Consider the following 25985-nt stretch of genomic DNA (forward strand, 5'->3'; position numbering starts at 1 on the left):
CTTTTCCAAAAGAAGAGCCCAGTATGTCAGCAGGGAGGTCTGACTGGACCGCTAATGGCAGGTGAGAACTGGAATTGGGTTCATTTCAGTCCAAACCTTCCTGCTGTGTATGCAGCCCTGGGTCAGGCCCTGGGGAGAGTGGGATGGGCTTCCTCCAGGCCCTGCCCAGGCCACAGGAGATAGACGTGAGCTGCGTGGAGAGGTGCGGACCCAGTGCTATGGCCATGATAAACTTTGCTCCGTGAGGGGACACCAAGGCTTCACAGAAGATGTGACATATGAGCTGGGCTTGTCATGTTATCAGTTCCAGCCATGCCGGAGGACAGAAGGGCTCAGGGCCCCATAGTGTCTCTGGGTGAGAGGTAGTGGGGAGCAGTGGGGTCCAATGACAGGGGTCCTGGGTCAAGCCCTGGGCCATCCCTCACTCTCTTCATTGATAAAATGGTTTAAGTTAAAAGACTCGATTTCCAGGTGGGATCTCAGGGTCACATGAGTTCACAGATGTGAAAGTGGCATGGTTATGGATGCGTGAGACGGGATGGAGACACAGTGGTTAGGTGTCACCTGTGACGTGGGCATAAGCAGCTTTCTCTAGTGAGAGAGCAGCCTGGGAAGTAGTGGCAGCCCTGCACCCCATCTCCCTGGACCCCCTGGGTCCATCCCTTCCTCCCTCTGAGCCAACTCCCAGGGGAGTGAAATAAGGGGTCTGAACGAGGCAGGCTCCTTCTGGCTGTGACCTTAGGTGACTATGAAAAGGCACTGGATACAATGGCCAGAGCAATGTGGTCTTAGAAAGCCAGCAGACCTGGGTTCAAATGGTTGTCCTGCTGCTGCAACTAGTGTGGTTGGTTGGCATGAGTCACCCACCTTCTCTAACCTCAGCATCCTCTTCTGCAAGATAGAGACAAATGCCTAACTCAGAGGTTAAATTAGAAAATCCTGGTGAAGGGCTTAATATACAGCTTGGCTATGGTAGTAAAAGTTAGCTCTGACCATCCGCTGCTTTCTAGAGGACTGAACGAGAGAGGTTGTGGGGAAGGCCCTGCCTACAGCAGGTATACAATTAACCATTGACCTCCCCCTGTTTTTAAGATCAGCCTTAGCAGAGTTTCGAGGGTTCATGTTTTCCATGGGGCCGCGAGGTGAAGGGTGGAGGGTTGTACAGAAAAGCATTTAAACTACTTGAAGAATAAAATAGTTTTCAGGCACTCATAAGCCATTTATAATCACCTATTTCTTGTAACTAATGGCCAGGCCAATTACTACAATTACAATCTGTTAAATTGAATGCCCTCAGGTCTTTTCCTCTGCACAGTTTATTAGAGAATCAGTCCAACTTAGGGCTGGATTCCACTCCAGTAATTATTATCCTGACAATTCATAAAACATGCCCGTGCCACCGTATGTGACAAGCATCGATTTGCTCTGAAAGCAAGTCCAAGAAGAGTCTTTCTAAGATCTTTCTCTTTCTGGCAGGTCATAGATCAGCACAGCAAGTTCTTCTGCAATGTCGTACAGACGAGAACTAGAAAAATACCGTGACCTGGATGAAGATGAAATCCTTGGAGCCCTAACGGAAGAAGAGCTCAGGACCCTAGAAAATGAGCTGGATGAGTTGGACCCTGACGTGAGTAGGCATTAAAGGGGACACGTTGTCACAGGTGCAAGAGCAGCAACCTTTACCACCTGGCAGGGGCGGGGGTTGGGGGCGGCAGCAGGTGCAGACTTCCTGCAGTACCACGTCCCCTTTCCTTCTATGGCCGTGGCATTGCCTTTATAGGTGTGTGTGCGTGTGTGCATGTGTGTTGTATTAGTCAGGGTTCTCTAGAGGAACGGAACTAATAGGGTACACACACACACGCACATATATATACACATATGTAGAAAGAGATTTATTATAAGTAATTGGCTCACATGATTACAGAGGCCAACAATCCCAAGATCTGCAGTTAATAACTGGAGGCCCAGGAGAGCTACTCGTGTCATTCCAGCTTGAGTCCAGAGACCTGAGAACCAGGACAGTGTAGTTTCAGTCCAATACCTGGAAGGCTGGAGACCCAGGAAGGGCTGGTGTTTCAATTCAAATCCAAAGGCAGAGGGGAATAAATACCCAGTTCAAGGCAGTGAAGCAGGAGGACATTCCCTCTTGATGACAGGCAGAGGGAGTGTCAACTTTTTTTTTTTTGTACATGTATTTAGACCCTCAACTGATCACATAGAGCCCACCTATATTAGGGAGGACAATTTGCTTTACTCAATCTGCCAATTCAAACGTTAATCTCATCCAGAAACAGCCTCAGAGACACAACTGCGATAATGTTTAGTCAAATGTCTGGATACCCCATGGCCCTGTCAATTTGACACATAAAACTTAGCATCACAAGTCCAGGAGTTCCCACTGTGGTACAACGGAAAAGAATCTGACTAGGAACCATGAAGTTGCGGGTTCGATCCCTGGCCTCGCTCAGTGGGTTAAGGGTCTGGCATTGCCATGAGCTGTGGTGTAGGTCGAAGACGAGGCTCAGACCTGGCGTTGCTGTGGCTGTGGCATAGGCCAGCAGTTGTAGCTCCAATTAGACCCCTAGCCTGGGAACCTCCATATGCCACAGGTGTGGCCCTAAAAAGCAAAGAAAAGAAAGAGTCCACTCCTAGTCACCTTGGTATCCATAACATCTCCTTAAACCATACTCATCTCCATATAAAGAAAATAACGGGAGTTCCCGTCGTGGCGCAGTGGTTAACAAATCTGACTAGGAACCATGAGGTTGCGGGTTCGATCCCCGGCCTTGCTCAGTGGGTTAAGGATCCGGCATTGCCATGAGCTGTGGTGTAGGTCATAGACGCAGCTCAGATCCCGCGTTGCTGTGGCTCTGGCGTAGGCTGGTGGCTACAGCTCCGATTAGACCCCTAGCCTGGGAACCTTCATATGCTGCGGGAGTGGCCCAAGAAATGGCAAAAAGACAAAAAAAAAAAAAAAAGAAAAGAAAATAACAAGGTCATAATTCTGCCTGACATGATGCAACTATCCCATGTACAAACTGGGCAGAAAAAGAGGTAAATGTCCTTGAGTAATGTTTACTTTTCTCCTCGATATCCCATAACTGAAGTGCTATCATGTCCAACTAAGAATACCTACATACTACAGTCTGAAATCGATGCCTCTGATATTGCAGTGCCTCTTAAGAGAATAAGAGAGGGAAGAAAAACAAAGATATTTACTTAATACGTAAACTCACATACACAAACATGTTTACAATAAAACACAGGAGACATGCGACAGTCTTGTTCTCCTTTCTCTCACTGGTCACATGGTCATAGCTGGTGTTGGTAACTAACTACCTTCGTCCACTACCCATGCCGTACTCCCTTAGCCTTCAGCAAGCACCTTTGCTGGTTGTGCTTCTTCACCTGGTGGGCTGACTCTAACCTTGACTCCTGAAGGGCCTGGACCATTGGGAGTCTGACCTAACTGCGTGGTTACAGTTTTCCACCGACTTTAACCAGAGGGCCTGGCGATGCTCAGAAAGCCCTAAGGGGTCTCCGGTATTGCAGGCATCCTCTTCCTTACCATTGCTGTGCCGTGGTGGAGCAGCAGGCTGACCTCCCCTGGGTAATCGGGACCAGTCTCCCCAGCCAGTCCAGAAACTCCCTTCTCTGCCTATTCATTCAGAGGCATGAGGAGCCCAACGTGGCCGGGTGGCCATCTTAATTTCCAATCTGCTGGAATCATTGCTGTGTCTCCTGGTGCAAGCCTCCCTCCCTTTGGAACTGAGACCTCGAGACCAGCAAAGACTTAAGTTGACAGGGACAGGGTGTACAGCTTTTGCCGGTATATCAGTAGAGGTACCAGGGGTGATGGTGAGTGGTCCTACTATAGTGACTGAGAAAGCAAGGACGAGGAGAAGCTCTTTCTCTTGTTTGATGTGTTCATTATTGCCTTTCATAGGTAGCACGCAGAAGTATGTTTCATGCTCAGACTTCTCCTCTGCAGTCAGGTTACAGCATCACAGGGCAGGAGGCTCCTTGGTCATGTCTGCGGTTTGGCCAGGCCCTGGGGAGCCGTGAGCAGGGACCTTCATCCTGTCTACATCCCCGGTCCCCAGGCCAATGCCCAGCACAGAGGAGGCGGAGAATGGATGATGTTGAATTAAGTGAATTTTCCATTCGAGATATTTTTAAATGAAAAATGAGCTACTTCATGCCTTAAAAAAAGACTTGTCACTGCTCAACTCTAGCGTAACAGTGACCCGTAAAGAAAACAGTATTCTACCATTTCACTAATGCTCAAGTCACTGCAGCTAGTATAGACAAAATGTAAGGTAGCAGGAGATAAAGCAGAACTAGAGGTGGGGTGTCCCAGGTGTGTCTTATATCCACATGGCCTTGAACCAGCTGCTGTCCTTCCTGAGGCCTCCGTGTTCCTATCCATGAAGTAATAGATTTGGTCGGTCCCATTTGGGGCTAAGCTTCCATAAGCTTATAACCCAAATTCAATTAAAGGGATTCTTTTTAGATAACCCAGAATCCTTATCTAGGGGTCCTGGGCCCAAGCCCCCACAGAGTGTCAAGCCCCCCCAGCAGCATGTACCCATCTTGCTGTTTGTGACTCCCCTGCCCCCACCCCCACCCAGCTAGGAGGTGATGGTCCCCCGGGGAGGCTGCTGGGGTTGTTTAGAAGCAGCGTTAGTGGGAGAGCCTTGGACTGTTCCTTCCCCTACCTAGCAGCCAAAGTTTCCACGAAAATAAGTGAAGTAGGTAAGAAGCGATCAAACTTTCAGCTTTATTGCTATCAAGCTATTCTCTTCTTTTTTAAAATGTATTTTTTCATTGAAGTTGAAAAAAACTACATTTTTTCATTGTAGTTGATTTACAATGTGGTGTTAATTTCTGTTGTATAACAAAGTGACTCAGTTGTACACAGATACATACGTTCTTTTTAATATTCTTCTCCATTCTGGTTTATACCAGGATACTGAATAGATTCTGTTCTAATTCAATCCTAGATCACTGTCATGTAGATTAAAAAAACAGATTGTTTTAAAAAGTGAGAACAAAAAGAAGGTTGTAGCGACTTCTAGCCAGTTCAGTAAACAGGACTCGGTTGTCTGCACCTGACGGGCCCTGTGACGCCACCAACAGAGAACCTGGTGGGGCCGCTGCCCTCCTGGAGCTCTGTCCAGTGGGGAGCAGGTGTCATAAACCATATCCTCAATGGGAACAGACAGGGAGCTCAGGCAGAGGATTCATTCTTTCTGGTGGAAGCTGCCCAGAGCAGGGGATACTGGAACTGGACCCTAGTTTTTCTAAGTCAAGAATAAAAACAATTCGATGCTGAGTGAAGGCTATAAGCAAAGGCTCATGCACAGAAAGTAATTGGTGATGGGGGGTTTAGGTGTGGTTTCTGTGGTTTCTGTGGAGGTTAGATGAGCCTGGAAGGGGGCTGAGGCTAGATATGGAGCGGGCTGCAGGCTGACTGAAGAGTTTGGACTTTTGTCAGCCGGTCCAGAGCCCTGAGGGGCAAGGCCTTGGGGAGCTTGCTGGCTGAGGACAGATGGCCTGGAGGCAAAGCTGGGGAGATGGGTGAGAGGTGGAAGGGGCTCCCACGGTGGTGGGAGAGCTCTTTTCTGAAGAAAGGGAAGGAGCCCTTTCCTGTCTCCATAACCCTTGGCTATCCTGCAGAGTTTTTGCTGTTCCCAGGGCACAGCGCAGACCTCAGGGCCCCCACGAAGCCGGCTGCCTCTGGCCTTTGGGGCTGTTGAATTTGCCCTGAGCTCCTGGCTGGGGATGAGCTTAGATTAGGCTGTAGCTGCAAATTGGATAGGTGAGGACAAGAGTCAGAGCCACGCCTCTGACCTGGGAGTGGGGTGGGGGCAGAAGGGGGTGCCCTCTCAGAACCCCTGCTAAGGACTGCTTGAGCCCCAGCTGGGAGCTCTGTTTCACCTCTAAACTGGCAAGGGGCCACCACCCCCAATATCAGGCTATCTGGCAAATTCCCAGGGCCTCTATACCCCCCCTCCCCCGCACAGCCAGCTCCCGAGCCCTTCTCCCAGGTGACTACCCGAAAGGCAAGCATGTGCCCACTGGAAGAATGGAGAACCCAAGGTGCAGAGCTGCCTGACTTGCCCAGCGTCACAGGCCCAGAGCCTGGAGCCTCAGATTTCAAACCAGCCCCAAAGTGTGGCACCTCCCCCTCTGGCAGGAGGAAGGCAAAAATGCACTTGAATTTGGGAGCAGCGTTGGGCAATCTGAGACCTGTGATCCTCCTCCCTCTGTGGTTTCAAGTGGACGTTTTTCAAAGGCCCCTTTCCCTCTAAGTTCACGGAAATGAGAAGAGAAACCAGAGCAAGGAGAGGAGATAATGGAGGCCAGGGTTGGGTTTTGTTGCAGCCTCACAATTGGCCCTTCACCGAGCTGTCTCTGTTACCTGATTTGCAAGTCAGTAGGGGAGTTTGGAAAAGATCTAGTTGGGCCTCCCTTCTGTCTCAGAACACAAACCTTCCAGCTCGCGTTTCACCTGCCCTCAGCCCATGTTCTGAAATCACAGCACAGGGAGAGGCCAAAGGTATGCAGACCAGAGGCCTCTGAGCCCGAGAGGGGTCGCAGAGGCCAGCAGGTGTCCACCCCTCCACCTTACAGAGCAGAAACTGAGCCCAGAGAGCAGAGGGAGCTTGCTATGGTCACACATCCAGGCAGAACCAGCCCAGGACCCAGGTTCACTGGCGTCTCTCTCATACGCTATACTGGTCCTGTTTTAATTCTGGTTTAACAAGTGCTTCTATGGCACTTGCTATGTGCAGACACTGTTCTAGGCACTTTGAAAATAATTTATTCACCATCACAGTCCTTTGCAAGTGTTAGCCTCCCCATTTTACAGATGAGAAAATCGAGGCAAAGTAATTTGTCCAAGAAACTCCAGCGAGGCCATGGCAGAGCCATGATGCAGTTCTAAGAGTTCACGTCTTTGTCCCACCCCTGGAAGGCCTCACTGGGATCTTCAGGAACATAGTCTGAGCCACAGATGTGCTCTGGGTGTGTAGCTGGGGAGGGTGCTGCATGCAACACGATCCCCTTTTCTTCCTAGCAGCACCTTGAGATGCAGAGGCCCTTGTTCAGTCCTGGCTCTGCTCCCAGTTTAGGCAACTGCTTTTCCCTCTTTAGGTCTCAGTTTCCTCTCTGCAAAATGGACACGGTGGGCCTAGTTGCTCGCTGACACCCCCCCTCCCCCGCCTCCAGCTCTAACCGTCTCTGAGTTGATGAGCAATTCCTGGCTGTCTTATGACCTGAATTCAGCTAACAGGTAATGTTTCAGGGGCTTCTGTTTTCAGTGATGCAATTGTTAAGCCCCAGGGTCATGTGACAGAGTAGAGTACTCTGAGTTGGAAAGCAGCTTTGTTTGTAACAAAGGATTCCAAACGTGTGCACATTAAAAAAAAAAAAAAAATCCCTGAAACTTTCTCTCTGTTACTCTGTGGCCTGGAAAAACTGGAGCTTATCATGAGATTGTTGCACTTGGACTCCCACGGGAGAGGAATGCTCCATGTGCTAAAAGTATCCACTGTTGACTGATTCCCCAAGAGGATCTGTCCTTTCTTGTCTCTCTGGAGTTAAGTGGATGCTGATGCTGCTCTGAAGCCGAGCCAGCTCCTCGGTTCAGACTGCCTTTGTACCCGGCGACGGGGAAAACGGGCAGCATCCAGTGACGTCTGAGAATGACAAGTCACACGGTGACGTGGGCAGGGTACCGTCCACATGCTTTAATAGCATCCACAGATAGTTGACATTTACTGGGGAAAAGCCCTGCACGGATTAGCTCATTTAGTCCTCTGAGAGGTTTGGTTATCTGCCCCATTTTAAAGATGGGGGAAAGGAGTTCCCGGGTCGTGGCTCAGTGGTTAACGAATCCGACTAGGAACCATAAGGTTGCGGGTTCGATCCCTGCCCTTGCTCATTGGGTTAAGGATCCAGCGTTGCTATGGTGGTGTAGGTTGCAGACACGGCTCGGATCCCACGTTGCTGTGGCTGTGGCGTAGGCCAGCAGCTATAGCTCCGATTCGGTCCCTATCCTGAGAACCTCCATATGCCGCAGGAGCGGCCCATGAAATGGTAAAAAGACAAAATACATAAATAAATAAAGTTGGGGAAACTGAGGCTTAGAGACACGAAGGAACCTGCGCAGGGTGCAACGTGGGTGGAGCTGGGATTCCAGCCCAGACAGCCTGACCAGCAGCCTGCGATGATAAGGACCATGTCCTGTGGGCACGTCGGGGACCGGCCTGGAAGGAACCCAGAGAACAAAGTGGGGAACTGCCAGCAAATTACCAGCAAACTATTTTCTCTAATTCAGCTTCCTTTGCAGGTGTTATTTTCACCATAAATACAAACCTTAAAAAAAAGAAACCACCCGCACAAAGAATGTAACTATGAATGTTCCTTGTTAACGAGGATTTGAGGAAAAGGAATAATGTTTTTTAGTGTCTCGGCAAAAGGATCCAAATATTTGTAGGAGAGAAGATGCTAGGACAGATAATCCCCAACTTATAAAGAAATCGGATCCTGGACGTCTGCTCTTGGGAAGCTGGGACCCATTGTGACTGTAGAAACTACAAGGGGAAACCACAGGTTTCCTGGAGGCCTGAAATAATAATCATAATAAAACTGTAGCTATTTTCTGTGGAGCTCTTCTTCCAGGCCAGGTGCCGTGGCAAGTATTTTTGTGGGTATCATCTCAGAAAATCTCCACGAGGATCCTGTCAGAGAGATCCTCACAGGTTAGGGTTAAAACCAGTCTAAGAATAGGAAATGCATGCCCAGAATCACACAGCGAGGCGATGACTAAATTCAGGCAGACCTGCCTCCCTCAGCCCATAATGTGTCAGGAGTTCTGAGAACAGGGAACCAGGAACTGCAGGGAGAAGTGATGAGGAGAAAACGGAAAACTGCGGACTCTCAGCATCAGAGAGACACTGAGAGATGATCCAACACCCCTCCCAGCCGCCGCTGTGCGTACAAACACAGCGCAGATCAAGAAACCCTGATTTACAGAGTTCCGCCCACACACACATCATTCACCGGGTGCTTTATGCATTTCTTCAAATCCTCACACCAACCCTTTGAGGTAAGTGGTATTCTCACCACTTTAGTGATGAAAAATCAAAACAACGACAACAAAAACCTTGAAGTCCAGAGAAGGGAAAGGACTTGCTGAAGGTCACACAACAAGGCAGCGACAGCATCCGGACAGAATCCCGGCACTTCCCATCGCACTGTGTGGCTTCCTCCTAGACTCCACCACATCCTCAACTCCTCCCTACTCGTGGCCCAGATCGTGTCCTACAAGCCAGAGGATGCTCTTGGCCATGCAGAGAGCAGCCACGTTTGGTCCACAAGGCCGTGGTTCTCCCTTATAACACAAACCGGCAGATTCACAAGCCCAGGACAGAAGTAAACAGTTGAAATGGAAAGAAATCAAACTCTGCTCTAAAAACAGGCTCACATCCTTAGAAGCACTGCTGGCTGTGCACGGAGCCAAGGATGGGCCTGGCGGGGTGAGGGCGGGTGAGGTCAGGTGTCACTGTGTCCCCCCACCACCACCCTCTGTCTTCTGGCCCCATGACCACCTCTCCATCCCCCTCCCCACCCCACGACCTTCCCCCAGACTGGCCTCCAGCCTCCCCACGCTGCCCTCCTCCCTGCCCCTGCAGCCCCTCCTCCCCCCTCTGCTGCTGGAGGACCTCTTAGATCTGGAGCTCTTTATGCTCAAGTCAGAATCTTCCCAACCTCCCCGCCTCCCTTGAGAAGCCTTCCTGGCCCTCCCCCTTCAAGTTCCCAGAGCAGCACCTGCCTCACTGAAGACAGTGAGCAGTTTCCCTTTTGCCTTTGACATGTTTAGCAGGAAATATGTTAAACACAGAGTAGAGTACAGAATATACTTTTGTTCCGATTATCCATATTTAATGGAAAAATGTTGCCCTATTTGATTGAAATCACCCTTAAAAAAAGAAAAAAAGATCACCATAGATAAAGTTTTAACCCTGTCTTCTCACCCCCAGTTTCTTCCCCATCTTCTCACTCTGGTTGACTCTTTCTACTTGAGAGGCAGCAAAGCAAGAACTCACAACCTCAGGCAGGTAGGATAATGAAGGAAGATGGGCCAGTTTTCTTGAGGCACAAGGCCATCTTGGCTCATCTTTTGCTTTTCCACTCTGGAAAGAAGACAACTTAGGAAAATTCTTACCGCTTCACCTTCCAGGAGGAAAACAACAACAGAGCCAATGATAAATGTTAACTGTTTCTTGGCCTCTGTGTCAGAGACAGTAGGGAGTGCTGGGGACTGAGGCAAATGGGAGAGTTTGTGTTGGGCACTTGTTGTTCCTCTCCACCAACTGTCACCCGATATTGCCACATCATCTAGCTTTTTAAAGAGATACTGGAAACATGAATTTTATGTGCAAGTTTCCTATTTGAAAATGTTGGTAGCTCATTCAAATACACAGACAAAACCAACCAAGTTTTGGCATTTGATTGGACTATAGACCTCCCAGTATCCAATTCTGACTCTGTTCATATGATAGATAGAGAGATAGATAGAAAGAAAGCACCTAGTCCAGTGCCTGGCACCTGATGGTTAATAACTATTGAACTTGAATATAGGATTTGCCCACTAGAATCTAGGGTTCTTGCAATTTGGAGCCACATTGTACCACCCCAGATAGAGGCCAGCCAGACACAGTTGTGCACGTTGTGCACTGCACAACTCCAGGAGCTACTGTTAACATAAACCAGAGAATATATACCTTTTAAGGAAATTAAGTAGAAATTGCCACTGGACACTTCTCAAATCATGACTCAACCTAGCTGCAAGGGAGCCTAGGAAAAGCAGTGCTTAATCAAAATGGCCATGTGCTCAGCTAAGAGTGGAGTGTTTTTATTACTGGAGAAGGGGAGGCTTGATATTGGGGGCAATATGAAGTCTGTCATTGTGGGTTTTCCATTGTGATGGTCTGCTGTTCTTCTGCTCTGCTGAAAGCTCAGAGGAAGAATAAGAATTGATAGGAATTTAACCAAATCTAGATCCCCAAAGAAAACATTACAAAGGTCTTATGTTCTAGCTTTGCATTTCCCAAAACCTCCATCACCGAAGACTGTTCCCACCTTTGGTACCCCCACTTTAGCACCCTTCATCATGTGTCCCCTCCCCCAGACCTGCTTGGGGCAGCAGTTGGATGGCCCAGCAAACAGCTCAGAGCAGCAGGTGTCCAAGAAATACCATCTTCTCCCAGCTAGAGCATCGGTGCTGTGTGATTCTGGACAATTCAGAACACATTTTCTTAGAACCCAGTGCTTGGTGCTGGGGGTTCAGAGAAGACTAGAATACATCCCAGCTGGCTTTGAGGGGCATTAAGTCTCCCTGGGGAGAAGGATGTAGCATAAATGTGCTCTGAGTCAATTTAGAATGAGCATTATATGAGAACTGGCAAGAGACCTCAGAAAATTTGGAAAGAGTATCACCAGATCAGTGTGGGGAGCAGTGCAAAGGCTGGACAGGGTGCCCAAGGGGAGGGCTTGGAAGGATGAATGTGGGGCAGGGCTGGGGGGGGAGGGAGGAGGGATGGAATTCCAGGCAGAGGGCACAGCCTGAGCAATGCCCTGGCAGGGTGAGGGTGTGGGGAGCGGCTGTGGAATGTGGAGTGGCCTGGAGTGGCGGGCTCATGGAATACTTCAAGATCATGGAATACTTCAAGATTGGGAGGCTTGAGTAGGTGGGGGTCAAATCATGAAAAGCTCTCTGTGCCTGGCAGAGGAATTTCATCATGATTCTGTGGGTTAGTGGAGGCGCTGAGCATTTGTGAGTGTGCTGTGGGGTGAGTCGGTCAGATGCATGAGTTGGTGCAGTCTGGCTGATCAAAGCAGGAGGAAGGAGAGGTGGAGAGGCCCAAGGCAGGGAGACCAGCCCAAGGCTGCCCTGATGGTCCCAGTAGGAGATACCACAGCTGGAACTTGTGCCTGAGGGACAAAGACAGTTCCGAACCCTGCAGCCTCAGGCTCCTTCCCCAGCCAGCCATGCCCCTGGTTCTGCCAGGCCTCTGTCTGTGCTTGTTTTCTACCCCCATAACATCCCTCTCCTCTCTGCTCGTCACCTAGTGGTTTCCTGCCTGGTCCCCTGGGTAGGAGCTGCCTCCTCCAGGAAGCCCCCATGGAGTAACCTGCTCACACTTGGGCTGGTCTCCCTCTCTGTGAGCCCCTGTGGAGTGCAATCACTCATTCATTGTCTCAGGATGCCCGGTGTACAGCACAGCAGGGAATGTGGAACCTTTTCTTCATACTTGAGGCAGAAAAGGAGGATGAGGAGGATGCTGGGAAGGAAAGGTGTGGCCTCAACTTGTGCCACGAAGCGGAGAGAAGACCCAAAAGGTGCTGTTATGACCAAGAGATCCCACCGCAAGCAACTGCTGGGCTTGGGCCACAAGGGCGCCCTTGAATGTCAGTACTAACGCCCTGTATGGCTGGCCCAGGGGAAGTGGTGGCTCTTGGGCTCCACCAGTCCTGCGGCAGGATCAGGGTGGCTGAGCCAAAGGCCTGGATCGTTCTGGAGAGAACAAGAGAGGAGGAGATGCAGAGTGTGTGTGGGGGCGGGGGGGGGGGTAGTGCAGGTGGGAGTATGCTGGGAGAGAGCGGCTCTTAGGAGTTTGAACCTGCTTGTCCCCTCTGAGACTGGGGCATGCGTGTCACATTCTCAGGTTAAGCCCCCTCGTATGTGACAGGAAAGCTCTGTTGAAGCTCCACTGAGTGACTCCTGATGGGGATCTGGAAGCTGCTGGTGAGGGAGGCAGAGGCAGGGCCCTCTATGTCCTGATGGGCCCCAAGAGCCTGGAGGACCACAGTTGACACAAGGGGACACAGACTGGGCAGATAATTGGAAAATAAAACTGTAGATGTTGCCATCGTGGCTCAGCAGTAATAAACCTGACTAGGATCCATGAAGATGCTGGTTCGATCCCTGGCCTTGCTCAGTGGGTTAAGGATCCAGCATTGCCATGGGCTGTAGTGTAGGTCACAGACACAGCTCAGATCCTGTGTTGCTGTGACTGTGGTATAGTCTGGCAGCTACAGCTCCAATTCATCCCCTAGCCTGAGAACGTTCATACACCGCAGGTGCAGCCCTAAAAAGACCAAAAAAAAAAAAAAAATCCTCGATCCTTGATCAAATACTTTGTCACAGGTAACTGGGAGATTGGTCTATGCAATGTTTGGACTGCTGCGGTGGGAAGGTGAGCATCCGGGGAAGGCTGAGGTCAACTCACGTAGGAGGGAGAGAGACATCTGCTGGGCTTCTGAGCAGTCAGCCTCCTGGGTTTCACTCTTACCCAGGACATAACTCCATGCTTCAGCCTCAGTTTCTCCACCTGTAAGCGGTGTCACAAGAGGTGAGCTCTGGCTTTCCAACAGCTGGAGAGGGAGCCCGGTTCGCACATGGGGCCCCATGTGGTTTCCAGGGTCCATTCCTAGAGGAAGGTGGCTGGGGGAGGGGATGGAAATCTCTCTGTGGCTTGGAAGGTGGGAGTCCTGGGCTCTCAGGCAAAGCCCTTCCCCTCCCTGCCCTCCTGCTCCCAGGATCCCGTAAAGGGCACAGTCCACGCTCCTCCAGGAGCTGTATGTGGCTCAGTCACAGAACAGAAACCAGGACTCTTGGAGCCCAGACCAAGGGGAGCTCCTTGGACATTCCCTTGTTCTTAGACATGGTGGATTTATTGGGAGAAAGTGATACATTTGCTCTCCTGTCACTGTGAAGAATCAGGGTAAAGAACACTGCCTAGGTGCTAAGCCGCCCATCTGAAGACAGTCATACTGATCCTTGAGATGCTCATTACGTACAGTGTCACGTACATATTAGCATAGGCTTCCTGGCTGTGTGGCCAACAAGCTGTATGACTTTGGGCAAGTGACTCCAGGTTCCTATGCCTCAGTTTCCCCAACTGAAAAGGAAAGAATTGTCCCACTGGCTCTCTCAGGACTTTGTAGCTCTGAGCTGCCAGGACACTATGATCCTTTTAATACATTGTGTGTGCATGTGTGTGTGCATGTGTTGTGCTCATGTGCCCTTCTAAAACAGCCTACAGTGGTTCCAGCCAGGGCTGGCTTCTCACGCAGCCCCAACTATCTATAGCAGTGATAATTGTTCAGATAGTTAATATTTGGCCTTTTGGCACCTGTTTGCAGGGTGTTAGCGCTCCTTGCAGCACAGGTGAGGCGCTGTCAAAGTTTCCATTGTCCTTTGGGCAGCTGGACTCCAGCTGAGAAAATTAGACAAAGAGGTTCACCTGTCAAGCCACACATCCAAATGTTAATGTTACAACATTTAAAGGGAAGTTGCCACTTAACCACAAATAGGGAACTACAGAAAGAGAACGAAAGAGACCCAGCCTCGTCTTTATCCTTGTGATTATTTCCAAGAACATATTACATTTTTTTTTTTTACTGGTTTTTAATCCCCTAATTGAGGAACCCGTTTTATGCCTCTTCCTCTTCTAGCCCAAAGCCTGCAAAGGGCAAGACATTCAGAAAAGAGTTGTGGAATAAATGAATACCTTGACTTTCTCTACCTGAAATTTGAGCCTGATAGGAACCTCAGATCAGAAATGGCAAAATGGCAAAATGGCAGCCCAGGAGCTGAGACTGGCTTACACATGTGTTCTCTTTGGCCTGAGTATTGGTTTTAAAATATTTGGATCGTATGTCAATATTTAAAAATCAAGAGCTTCCTCATAAAGATGAGCAGATCTAATAACACCACCCACATTCTCACCCAGCACTAATTAGCTGGAGTTGGGTAGCGCGGAGGCATTGAAAGCTCCCGTGTGCCACCTTCCTCCCTGGTCCCAAGTGCATCATGGCTATAAACGTGTATTTTGGCTCAGATCAGAGAATGTCTAGAAATTTCTCCTCCTTAAAATCAACACTAACTTCCTTGCCAGCAGATAGCAAGGAGGTCACCCAGGCCTTCGTCACAAGCAAATTTCCAATGAAGTAAGGAACCGAAGACCTGCTCCAGGGCCTTCACACCAAAGCTGTCTCCCAAAGCAAATCTCCCCCAACGTACTGGTCTTTGCAGTGAAGATATGCATGTGATGTGTACACCCCTGCAGATTCCCTCCATGCAGAAGGGACATCTGTCCTGGAAGAGCCAAAATGTTGCTTCCCTTTGAAGTAAATATAAAGAAAGCACACGCTCGGCAAATTTACCCCGTGCAGACCTTAAGATTAGGAGAAGGAGACTTAAGTGTCTTAAAGGCTAGCCCGTTCCAGTCACCTGCAGGCACCAGGAAGCGTACAACAGGGACAGGCAGTGTAGAGGCTACTTAGCCACTGTTCTTTGCTCGTCAGGAAAGAAGACCCCACTTGAAAATCTCCAGTAACCTTCAAAGCCAAAACAATACATTGTGTTCCACACACGCTGTGACTGAGCCTTTCTTCTGGTTTTACTTCACTTCTCCCATTTACCTTCCATCTCCCTGATTTCTCCAAATGATGAGCCCTTGGTGGGGTCCTGGCCCTGTGTCTTAGCACACTGCCCAGACACATAATACTCACTCTGTGGATGTTTGTGGATTAAATGAGAAATAAAGGAATGAAAGATATATTTCTACACATACAAGTTCAACAAATACTCTCCTGGTCAAAGGTGACTGCAAAATGGCTGTGGGAACACCTTCCTCACCAATTAGATGACTTGGGTCTGAAAGTCAATTTTAGGTTCTAAGAGTCACGAGAGGTCCTAGACAGTATTTTCTTAATCCATTTAACTCCTCCATGACTAATTTACTTATATAGCACCACACTCTGTAAAACAGGGTGCTATTTTAAATCTGGCCACCTCTAGCCTGGCCAATCTCAGCATCATTTTTGGCCACCAGCACACAAAAAAAGCCTGTATCTTCAGCATTCTATGGATATTTAGTTGATTGCATTAGCTATTTTAATGAATCTCCTCTCCATAACATAGTGCATTGTTTTGTTTTGTTTTGCATTTTAGGGCTGGACTTGAGGCATGTGGAAGTTCCCAGGCTAGGGGTCGAATCAGAGCTGTAGCCACTGGCCTACACCACAGCCACAAGGTGAGATCCCAAGCCGTATCTGTGACTTGCAGCACAGCTCAAGGCAATGCCAGATCCTTAACCCACTTATTGACGCCAGGGATTGAACCCAAATCCTCATGGATACTAATTGGGTTTGTTGCTGCTGAGCCACAACGGGAACTCTAACATAGTACATTTTTAATAACACCTTTTTTTGAGATATAATTCACATACTATAAAATCCACCCTTTAAAGCATTCAGTGTTTCCTAGTATTTTCAGCGTTATATAACAATCACCATAGTCAATCTTAGAACATTTTCATCACCTCAGAAGTAAACCTGTTCCTATTCACTGTCACTCCCCATTTCTCACCACCCTCCTCCTCTCGAGGCAACCATTAATCTCATTAATCTCCTTTCTTTTTTTTTTTTTTTTTGTCTTTTTGCCATTTCTTGGGCCGCTCCCGTGGCACATGGAGGTTCCCAGGCTAGGGGTCTATTCGGAGCTGCAGCCGCCAGCCTACACCAGAGCCACAGCAACATGGGATCTGAGCCGCGTCTGCCACCTACACCACAGCTCACAGCAACACAGGATCCTTAACCCACTGAGCGAGGCCAGGGATCGAACCTGCAACCTCATGGTTCCTAGTCGGATTCGTTAACCACTGAGCTACGACGGGAACTCCCATTAATCTCCTTTCTATGTCTACAGATGTCACTATTTTAGACATTTCATAGAGATGGAATCAGACACCGTATAGTTTTTGTGAGTGGCTTTTTTCACTTAACATGATGTTTCCAAGGCTTCAGCTGTGCTGTAGCATACAGCAGAACTTCATCTCTTTTTAGTGCCAAATAGTATTCTGTTGAATGGATATACCACACTTTATTTATACATTTGTCATTTGATAGACATCTGCGCTGTTTCCAGTTTTTAGTTATTAGGACTAAGGTTACTGTGACCATTCGTGTATGAGCTTTTATGTGAACATATTCTGTTATTTGCCTTAGGTATATATACCTAAGAGTGGAATTGCTATATCATAGGATAACTCTATTTTTACTCTTTGGAGAAACTTCCAGACTGTTTTCCAAAGGGGCTGCACCATTTTACATTCCCATCAGCAGTGCATGGGTGTTTTAGGGTCTCCACATTCTCACCAATGCTTGCTTTTACCTTTCTTTTTTTATTTTTTGGCCGTGCCCTTGGCATATAGAAGCCTGGGCCAGGGATCGAACCTGTGCCACAGCAGCAACTCCAGCCATTGCAGTGACAATGCCTGCTCCTTAACCTGCTGTGTCACAAGAGCACTCTGTACCTGTCTTTTTTATTATCGCCATTCTAATGCATGTGAAGTAGTATCTCGTTCTGGGTTTGATTTGTGTTTCCTTTATGCTTAATGATGGTGAGCATCTTTTCATGTGCTTACTGGCCATTTTTATAATCTTTTTTGGAGACATACCTATTCTGTAACAATATATTACTATTATTTGTCTTAAATTTTGAGTTTAAGGGATCTCTCTGTGTTCTGCATACTAGATCCCTCTCAGTTATATGATTTGCAAAAACTTTCTCCCAAATGGTGTGTTGTCTTTTTTACTCTCTTGATAGTTTCCTTTGAAGGACAAACATTTTCAATTTTGATGGAGTCAAATTTATTTATTTTCTTCTTTTATTGCTCTTTGTTTTAGTATCATATCTAAGAAACCATTGCTGAATCCAGGTCTCAGAGATTTATGGCTATGTTTTCTTCTAAAAGGTTTATAGTTTTAGCTCTTACACTTTGATTTATTTTTATATACCATGTGAGTTCATATGCTGTTTGTGAAAACAAGTAAAAATGATAAGTAATCATGAGTTTAAAAATGTGCAACTGTCTTTGAGTTTAATTGAAAAATCATGTTGTATTTCACTAAATGTACCATTTAATGGAATAAAAATAACCTCCTAATGAGGCTGATATTCTCAGTATTTACTTTAAAAATCCAATAAGCTAGGAATTGCTGGAAAAGGCTGTGATGTTTTTGCTTTTTAAAAATCATCTGCTTTCATAAAAGAAGAATAGAGTTCTCTTGTGGTGCAGCAGGTTAAAGATGGGGCGTTACTGCAGAGGCCCAACTCCTTACTGTGGCACAGGTTTGATCCCTCACCAGGGAACTTCCATATGCTGCAGGTGCAGCCAAAAAATAAATAAATAAATATGAAGCTATATTTTAACGTACTACATCTTTATTCCCATATCATAATGATATGGGCTTCAGTTTTAATACAATTGTTCTCAATCAGGGGTGATTTTGCTCACCCTATCCTACCCCCAGAGGACATTGGTGATGTTTGGAAATATTTGGGTTGTCACAGCTTGGAGGGAGGGTGCTGCTTCATCCATACAGAGATGCTGCTAAACCACCAAGAATGCGTAGAACAGCCCCCAGGACAGGGAACGTTCCAGCTTCAATGTCTCTTGTGCTGAGGCTAAAAAACTCTACTTCCCCCACCCCGATTTTGTTGATATAATTGACATCCAAATTTAAGGTGCAGAGCATAAAGATATGACTTACATATACCGAAATGATTATCACAGTAAGTTTAGTGAACATTCATCATCTCTTATAAAGAAAAAAAAATGTGAAAAACCTTACTTTAAATCAGTGGCCTCTATCAGATCTATTCAAAAGATGTGAGTTTGCAAACCCTTTCCCGGTCAGTTACAACCTGGTATGTTTCCCCAGTCACAATACTCAGCCTTTCAGAGGCCGGAATGGGCCCCAGCCGCTCACTGCCATCCAAATCCTTTATGGTGACAAAAATCGGTCAGGTCTTCCCTTCTGAGGATCATTGGGAGAACACTTGCTCTCCATGCTTAATTCATTTTATATTCATATGAGTTCATTGTTTAAATTTTAAGATACACTTGAATAACATACCCCCTGGCCAACATATGTATTTGTATTTTATCTGATTATAGAACAGCAACAATAGTCAGTAATAATTTGTGTGCTCACCGTGTCAGGCACTGTGCTAAGCGCTCTTGTGCATTATCTGATTTTCTCAACATTTCTGAGGGAGCGACTCTCCTTATTCACATTTTAGAGCCGTAGAAACAGAGAAACCGTGAGATGCGGTGACTTGCCCAAGTTCATGTCACTAGAGACATCATTCCTTTAAGACAGAGCTTAAGCCCAGTGTGGGGTCAACTGTGAGGTGCTGGCATGTCACAGAGAATTTGATTCCTCCTCATGGGTAAATACAGATGGACATTTGCGTGGCAGTTAGGCTGTTCCCTCTCTCAGCTGAGCGACAGTAAATGTACTTACACTGAGAACACACACACAATAGCCGCAGGAAATCCTCTCTCACCTGGAACAAGCCCACGGAAGCGTGGATCATCTGTGGACCATCAGCCATCCTTCATAGCATGTTGGACAGTGTCTGAATACTGCTGCTTAGGGAAAACCGGGGTATCTGGGGCACCACATGTATTCTCAACTCCTGTCCCTAAATGAGTCAAGGCTTTTTCTAGCTGCTGGCCATCGTCTCATAATATGCTCCAGCTCCCAAATGGCTCTTCTGACCTGTGACCTAAACCCATGTGCATGCACACCAGGCCCGCCCTCCAAACTCCTGTATATGTACCACTCACTGTGCCGGGCCCTTGCTCACCTCACCTCCGCCAGAGTTGGGCTCATGTTCTGGTCTCCGGATCTGACACCCATTGCTCTTACAGGAACAGCACTGTGGTATTGAATAGTGGTAAACTGTCTTATTAAAAAAAGCATACTGCAGGAGTTCCCATCGTGGCGCAGTGGTTAACAAATCCGACTAAGAACCATGAGGTTGCGGGTTCGATCCCTGGCCTTGCTCAGTGGGTTAGGGATCTGGCATTGCCGTGAGCTGTGGTGTAGGTCACAGACACGGCTCGGATCCCACATTGCTGTGGCTTTAGTGTAGGCCGGTGGCTACAGCTCCGATTAGACCCCTAACCTGGGAACCTCCATATGCCACAGGAGCGGCCCAAGAAATGGCAAAAAGACAAAAATAAATAAATAAATAAATAAATAAATAAGACATACTGCAGTTAAATGGTAGAATTCCCCGCCCCCAGTTTATCCGTCTATGTGCCAGGCACAGAGCTCTCTTCATACACCTGACTGCATTTCCCTCTCAGAGGGGGCTTTTAGGAAGGGCTTTGGCATATGAGTGACTGACAGAAGATGCACATTTTGCTGGTACCAGGATGGGGGATGGAGATGGAATGGCGGTCCAGTGTAGCCTGCTTGGGGGTGCAGCAAGAAGTGAGGTAAGGGAGTTACCATTGTAACTCAGCAGGTTACAAACCCGACTAGCATCCTTGAAGACATGGGTTCCATCCCTGGCCTCGCTCAGTGGATTAAGGATCGGGCATTGCCACAAGCTGCCGACCCCCACATAGCCTGGGGACCTAACTTCCACATGCAGCAGATGTGGCCCTAAAATGACAATTAAAAAAAAAAAAAGATTCTGTTCTCATCAGCCTCCCCATATCCTCCCGACCTCCTGGAATGAAGAGGTGGGGAGGGCACGATGATCTGATTGAAGATTGCCCTCTCCCCTCTAATCTGAAGAAGAACCCTAGTTTTGTCCTAGATTTGGGTGAGTCTTTATTTGCTCTGGGCCTCAGTCTCCTCCCGAAGGGAGCGTGTGTGCACAGGATGATCTCTGAGCATCCTTGCACCCCTAAACTTCTTTGACTCTCCATGATACTAAGTGAAGTGAAGCGCATGTGACTCAAATCCACCCCGATTAGGAATTGCCACTGGTAGCCAGCCCACACCTAGAAGCCTGCCCTTGTTTGAAGATGAAAACACAGGATTGGTTGATGCTATCTTTCCTGAGAGGCACATCTCCAGGGGCAACATTCAAAATATTTAACAGCCCGCCTGCGTGCGTGAGCACCACAGTCAGGAGGGTAGAAAGCAGCTGGTAGAGCCATCCAGGGCTGCAGCCTGAAAGCGCTTTATACACAGCAGCTGGAAATACCCTCCTGCGTCCAAACACCAACTTAATCATATTCCTCCCTCAGCGGGTGCTCTCGGAGCACCCTGCCAGGTTCAGCCCCAACAACCCCCCATCCCCTCACCTTTAAAAAACATTAGGAGTTCCCGTTGTGGTGCAGTGGTTAACGAATCCAACTAGGAACCATGAGGTTGCGGGTTTGATCCCTGGCCTCGCTCAGTGGGTTAAGGATCTGGCGTTGCCGTGAGCTGTGGTGTAGGTTGCAGATGTGGCTCAGATCCCATGTTGCTGTGACTGTGGTGTAGGCCAGTGGCTACAGCTCCGATTCGACCCCTAGCCTAGGAACCTCCATATGCCGTGGGAGCAGCCCTAGAAAAGGCAAAAAGACAAAAAAAAAAAATTAGAAACTGGGAGGCAGGGTTGGTTAAGACACCTGAATCCTAGCCTCTCTCTGGCCCTGTCTGCCAGCGACCTGGGGCAAGTCCCTGCACCTCCTGGGCTCTTAGTTTCCTCACGTGTGAAAGAGTGACTTGGATTGATTAGCTGAGCTCAGAGCCCCCCATCGTTCACTGATGAGTTTCTGGAGAAGTGCGAGTCTTCCGCAGCTGATTGCTCTCTCTTTCTCTCTCTCTCTCTGTGTCACCTGTCCCACCACCGCCACTATAGAATGCACTGCTGCCTGCAGGCCTGAGGCAGAAGGATCAGACCACCAAGGCGCCCACGGGCCCCTTTAAAAGGGAGGAGCTCTTGGATCACTTGGAAAAGCAAGCAAAGGAGTTTAAGGACCGAGAAGATCTGGTCCCCTACACAGGGGAGAAGCGAGGTACTGAACATTGCTGCGCTGTTGAATGCGTCCTTCCCCAGGCGGCACGGAGAGCCAGCTGTATGGGCCAGATGTGACCGGGCCTCCTTGCCCTCATCTCTTCCTAGCCCAGAGTCATAAACCCAACTCCAGAGGCATCGATGCAGGAGGTGGATTTAATGCAGTCCCCTCCCCCCACAAGTGGTATCAGAACCTGAGTTCCCAGCCAGGCCCGTCCCTTCCAAATCAGGAGCAAGAGGGGCCCTGTCTCTGCCCTAAGACTTCTGCTCTTTCCCTCAAGTTGTGGCTGCAACTTCCCTTCATCTGTCCCTCTCTGCATCTCTGCCCCAGCTGAAGACAAGCCATCTAGAAGGCTCCAGAAGAGAGAGGCACTCCAACTACCCAACCCTTCCAGAACTCACCCTAAGTTCCAAACTGTTCTCCTGTCCCCTTATATGGTGCTCACCCTTGCTCACTGCACTGCTGCCCTGCAGGCCGTCTTCTGTCCCCCAGATACTTCAAGCTCTTTCCTACCTCAGGACCTTTGCATGCATGCCCTATGCCTGGAATGCTGGTCCTGCTATCTGGCTCTGTACTGTCCTCAGGGCTGGCTGTCCCTCTTCTGTAAGAGGCATGATGGTTAGAAACACAGCCTGGAGCTGGATCTGCTTTGGCTGCAGTCTTTTTTAGGGCAGCACCTGTGGCATATGGAGGTTCCCAGGCTAGGGATCGAATCGAAGCTGTAGCTGCTGGCCTACACCACAGCCACAGCAGCACTAGATTAGAGCCGTGTCTGCAACCTACGCCACAGCTCACAGCAACGCCAGATCCTTAACCCATTGAGTGAGGCCAGGAATAGAACCCACATCCTCATAAATACTAACTGGGTATTAGGTTTTTGGTTTTCGGGGTTTTTTTTTTTTGGCTTCGTTTTTATTTTTGTCTTTTTAGGGCAGCATCCTCGGCATATGGAGGTTCCCAGGCTAGGGGTCAAATCAGAGCTGCAGCTGCCAGCCTAACACCAGAGCCACAGCAAAGCCAGATCTGAGCTGAGTCTTCGACCTACACCACAGCCACAGCAATGCTGGATCCTCAACCCACTGAGCGAGGCCAGGGATCGAACCTGCATCCTCATGGAGGCTAGTCAGATTCGTTTCCACTGAGCCATGATGGGAACTCCTTGGCTGCAGTCCTGGTACTACCAACTTGCTCGCTGTATGAACTCGAGTTCTTTTTTAACCCTCTGTGCCTTCAGTTCCTCATCTATAAAATGAGGATGATAAAAAGTATACCACCAGCATCCCAGGCTTGTTATGAAGATTGAGTTAAGATATATATAAAGCACTTAGAACAGCACCTGGCCTATCGTGAACCCTGTGTCCATTTAAGCTATTCTTACCCTTTTGGTCTCAACTGTGCTGTCTCCTCTTTCAGGGAAGCCTTTCCCATCTACGCTGTTTAGGACAAGCTGTTCCTTCATCTCCCCCCTGGTTGCTCTCTCTCTCAGGCACTTGTGTGTGTCCTTTATAGCAATTCTTATTTTATCATTATCTCTTTATTTACACTGGCCTGTAAGATCCATGAGGGAGGGACTCAGCTGTTTTTGCCTCCATGGTTCCTGCAGCATCCAGCACAGGGCCTGGTGTACAGTAGGGCTCAGCAGAGACTTGTTAATGGAATGAACTCAAATTAAATTCATGCATAATGGATTGTGTGGGCTTCTTCCTTAGAGTATAAGCGCCATGGGCACAAAGACCGCATCTGACTTATCATTATAGCCCCAGACATAATAAACCCTGGCCTGTAATAAGCACCCAGTAAATACCTATTGAGAGAAGGCATTAATTCTCATTACGTCCCTGGGCAATTGTTTATTTGTAGGCTTTTCCATTCTCCTCCACCTCGAGAATGGCAGCATGATGAGCCAAGGGTCCATGTCTGTCGCTTTCATCTCTGTATCCCTATTGCGTTAGCAAAGTGCACTACACAGAGTAGCTGCTTGATAAATAATAAAAAGAAAGAGCAAGCAGGCGTGGGCATTGCAAGGACTCGGAGCAGTCCCAGTGCCTAGAGTTAGAGCTCAATCCAGATTTTACCCAACCCTGGGAAGGTCAGCAAGCCTAAGATAGCTGGATTACAGAACTTTGAAAGACTGTGTGGTCTGAGGCATCCTGGAGGGAGTGGCAGGGAAAGGGGGCCTTGACCGAAAAGGCAGGGTGTGCCTGGCTGAGCGCGTAGGCAGAAGGTGGTTTTAACCAAGGTACCTGTGCCTTGAGGAGTGATTTCTGTGTGGCAGGTAAACATAATAAAATCGCTGCATTTCATGGGGCCCTAAAACTCTCATTACCCCACCTTTGCATTTGAAAAATGGGGAAACCAAGGCTGGGAGAGTCAGCTGCAGGCCTGGGTAGACCCCTGATGCATCATTACCGGCATCTGCTCCCTCTTGTACCCATCCCTCTCCCAAGGGAGCTGGAGATGGGATGGGGGATGGGGAAGGGAATCTGGGCGGTACCCAAACCAATCCTGCTGCCCCTTCATGGAATGCGGACCTGGCCCAGAGCCGGGAACAGCTCTCCAGACTCCCAGAGCCTGAGTGCCTTCGGGAAAAACCGGGCTGATGCAAGGAGGGTACCTAGAATTTATTCTATTTTTCATATAATGACAAGCCTCATAAGTTTATCATCATCATCACCACCACCAGCATCTCATCATCAAGTATTTACGTGATGATTGTTGGAGCCCATATACAATGAATAAGTGCGGATCTCCGCAGAGAGTGGGGGGAAGGACAGCTCCCACCTCTAACAGGCAGACTCAGGGCCATTCCATCCAGCCCTACTGAGCATTTACCCCATGCTGGTCCTAGAGCTAGCCTAGCTGAGGGGAAATAGCATTCCAGTCACCACAAGAGCTGGAAGGATGTGGTCGAAGTCATAAAATGGTGCAAAGTCCTGAAGAATTTGGACTTTCACTCACTCTCATTCAAGTGGGAGGATCGGAATAAAGGTCCATGCAAGATATTTTCATTATGCAGACTTAGCTGCATGTGCTGGAGAAAAAAGTAAAAAAGACTTAAGATGAAAGTTTAGTTGTCTTTCACTTAGAAGAGCTGCAGGGTTAGACATTCCAGGGCTGGTAAAGCATCTTTCTTGGCATTGGAAATCAAGACCCTTTCTAGTTTTTCATTCTGCCGTCCTTGCAGTATGTCCTTGTCCTCATGGCCCATCTGGCTGCTGACGCTCCAGTCATCACACTCACATCCCAACTAGCAAGATGAAGGAAGGGAAGAAGTCTGAGTCCTTCTTATAGTGTCTTAAGGTCACCACCCTTACTAGAGGCACCTACTGCTGCAGTATAATAAACCATAGGTCTTAAACATTTACTGAATGTTTATTCTAGTCATTACGTCAGCCATTTTCACAGTTCATTTTCTTTTTAGATATTTCTTTTTGTCTTTTTAGGGCCACACCTGTGGCATATGGAGGTTCCCAAGCAAGGGGTCGAATTGGAGCTGTAGCTGCCGGCCTATGCCACAGCCACAGCAATAACAATGCCAGATCCGAGCCGCATCTGTGACCTACACCACAACTCACAGCAACGCCGGATCCTTACCCACTGAGAGAGGCCAGAGATTAAACCTGAGTCCTCATGGATACTAGTCAGATTTGTTTCTGCTGAGCCACGACGGGAACTCCCTCTTTTTAGCCATTTTGTTTTCTTTGTATGTTTTGCCCTTTCCCAAATCCACCCCTGCTGAAGTTTATGATGCGTTTTCCCCCAGATGATTTTTTTGTCTGTTCTGCTCATATAGGTAATTGATCTTTGCTGTAAATGACTTAAATAACAAAAGCAAGTAATTCAAAGTAAGTCTCTATAAATCAACTATACCTTAATTTAAAAAAAGGGTAAAATGACAAGAAAAACACAGTAAGTTTCTCCACTGAGACATAGGCACTGATCCCATTTTAGTGAATATCCTTCTGAATCTTGCACACCCCACCTCTCCCCACCTCTGGTCCAGTCACCATCATCTCTTGCTTTTGTGGGAACCCTTAACTACCCCTGGCTTCCATCCTTACCCCACATCAGGCTTTTCTAATCAATAGCCAGTGT

At 48.1% G+C, this 25985-nt stretch overlaps 1 protein-coding gene across 1 annotated transcript in view; it reads left to right on the forward strand.

Annotated features, from left to right (window-relative positions):
- Positions 1 to 25985, forward strand: part of TMOD1 (tropomodulin 1) — a 92092-nt gene that overhangs the window by 19713 nt on the left and 46394 nt on the right. Inside the window, exons 2-3 of the mRNA XM_047768001.1 lie at positions 1477 to 1627; positions 21734 to 21890. Coding sequence (XP_047623957.1) covers positions 1508 to 1627; positions 21734 to 21890 — 277 coding nt within the window. The 5' untranslated portion in view covers positions 1477 to 1507. The remainder of the gene's footprint in view (positions 1 to 1476; positions 1628 to 21733; positions 21891 to 25985) is intronic.

Source organism: Phacochoerus africanus, chromosome 2, assembly GCF_016906955.1.
Source record: "Phacochoerus africanus isolate WHEZ1 chromosome 2, ROS_Pafr_v1, whole genome shotgun sequence".
In the NCBI taxonomy this organism is placed as follows: Eukaryota; Metazoa; Chordata; class Mammalia; order Artiodactyla; family Suidae; genus Phacochoerus; species Phacochoerus africanus.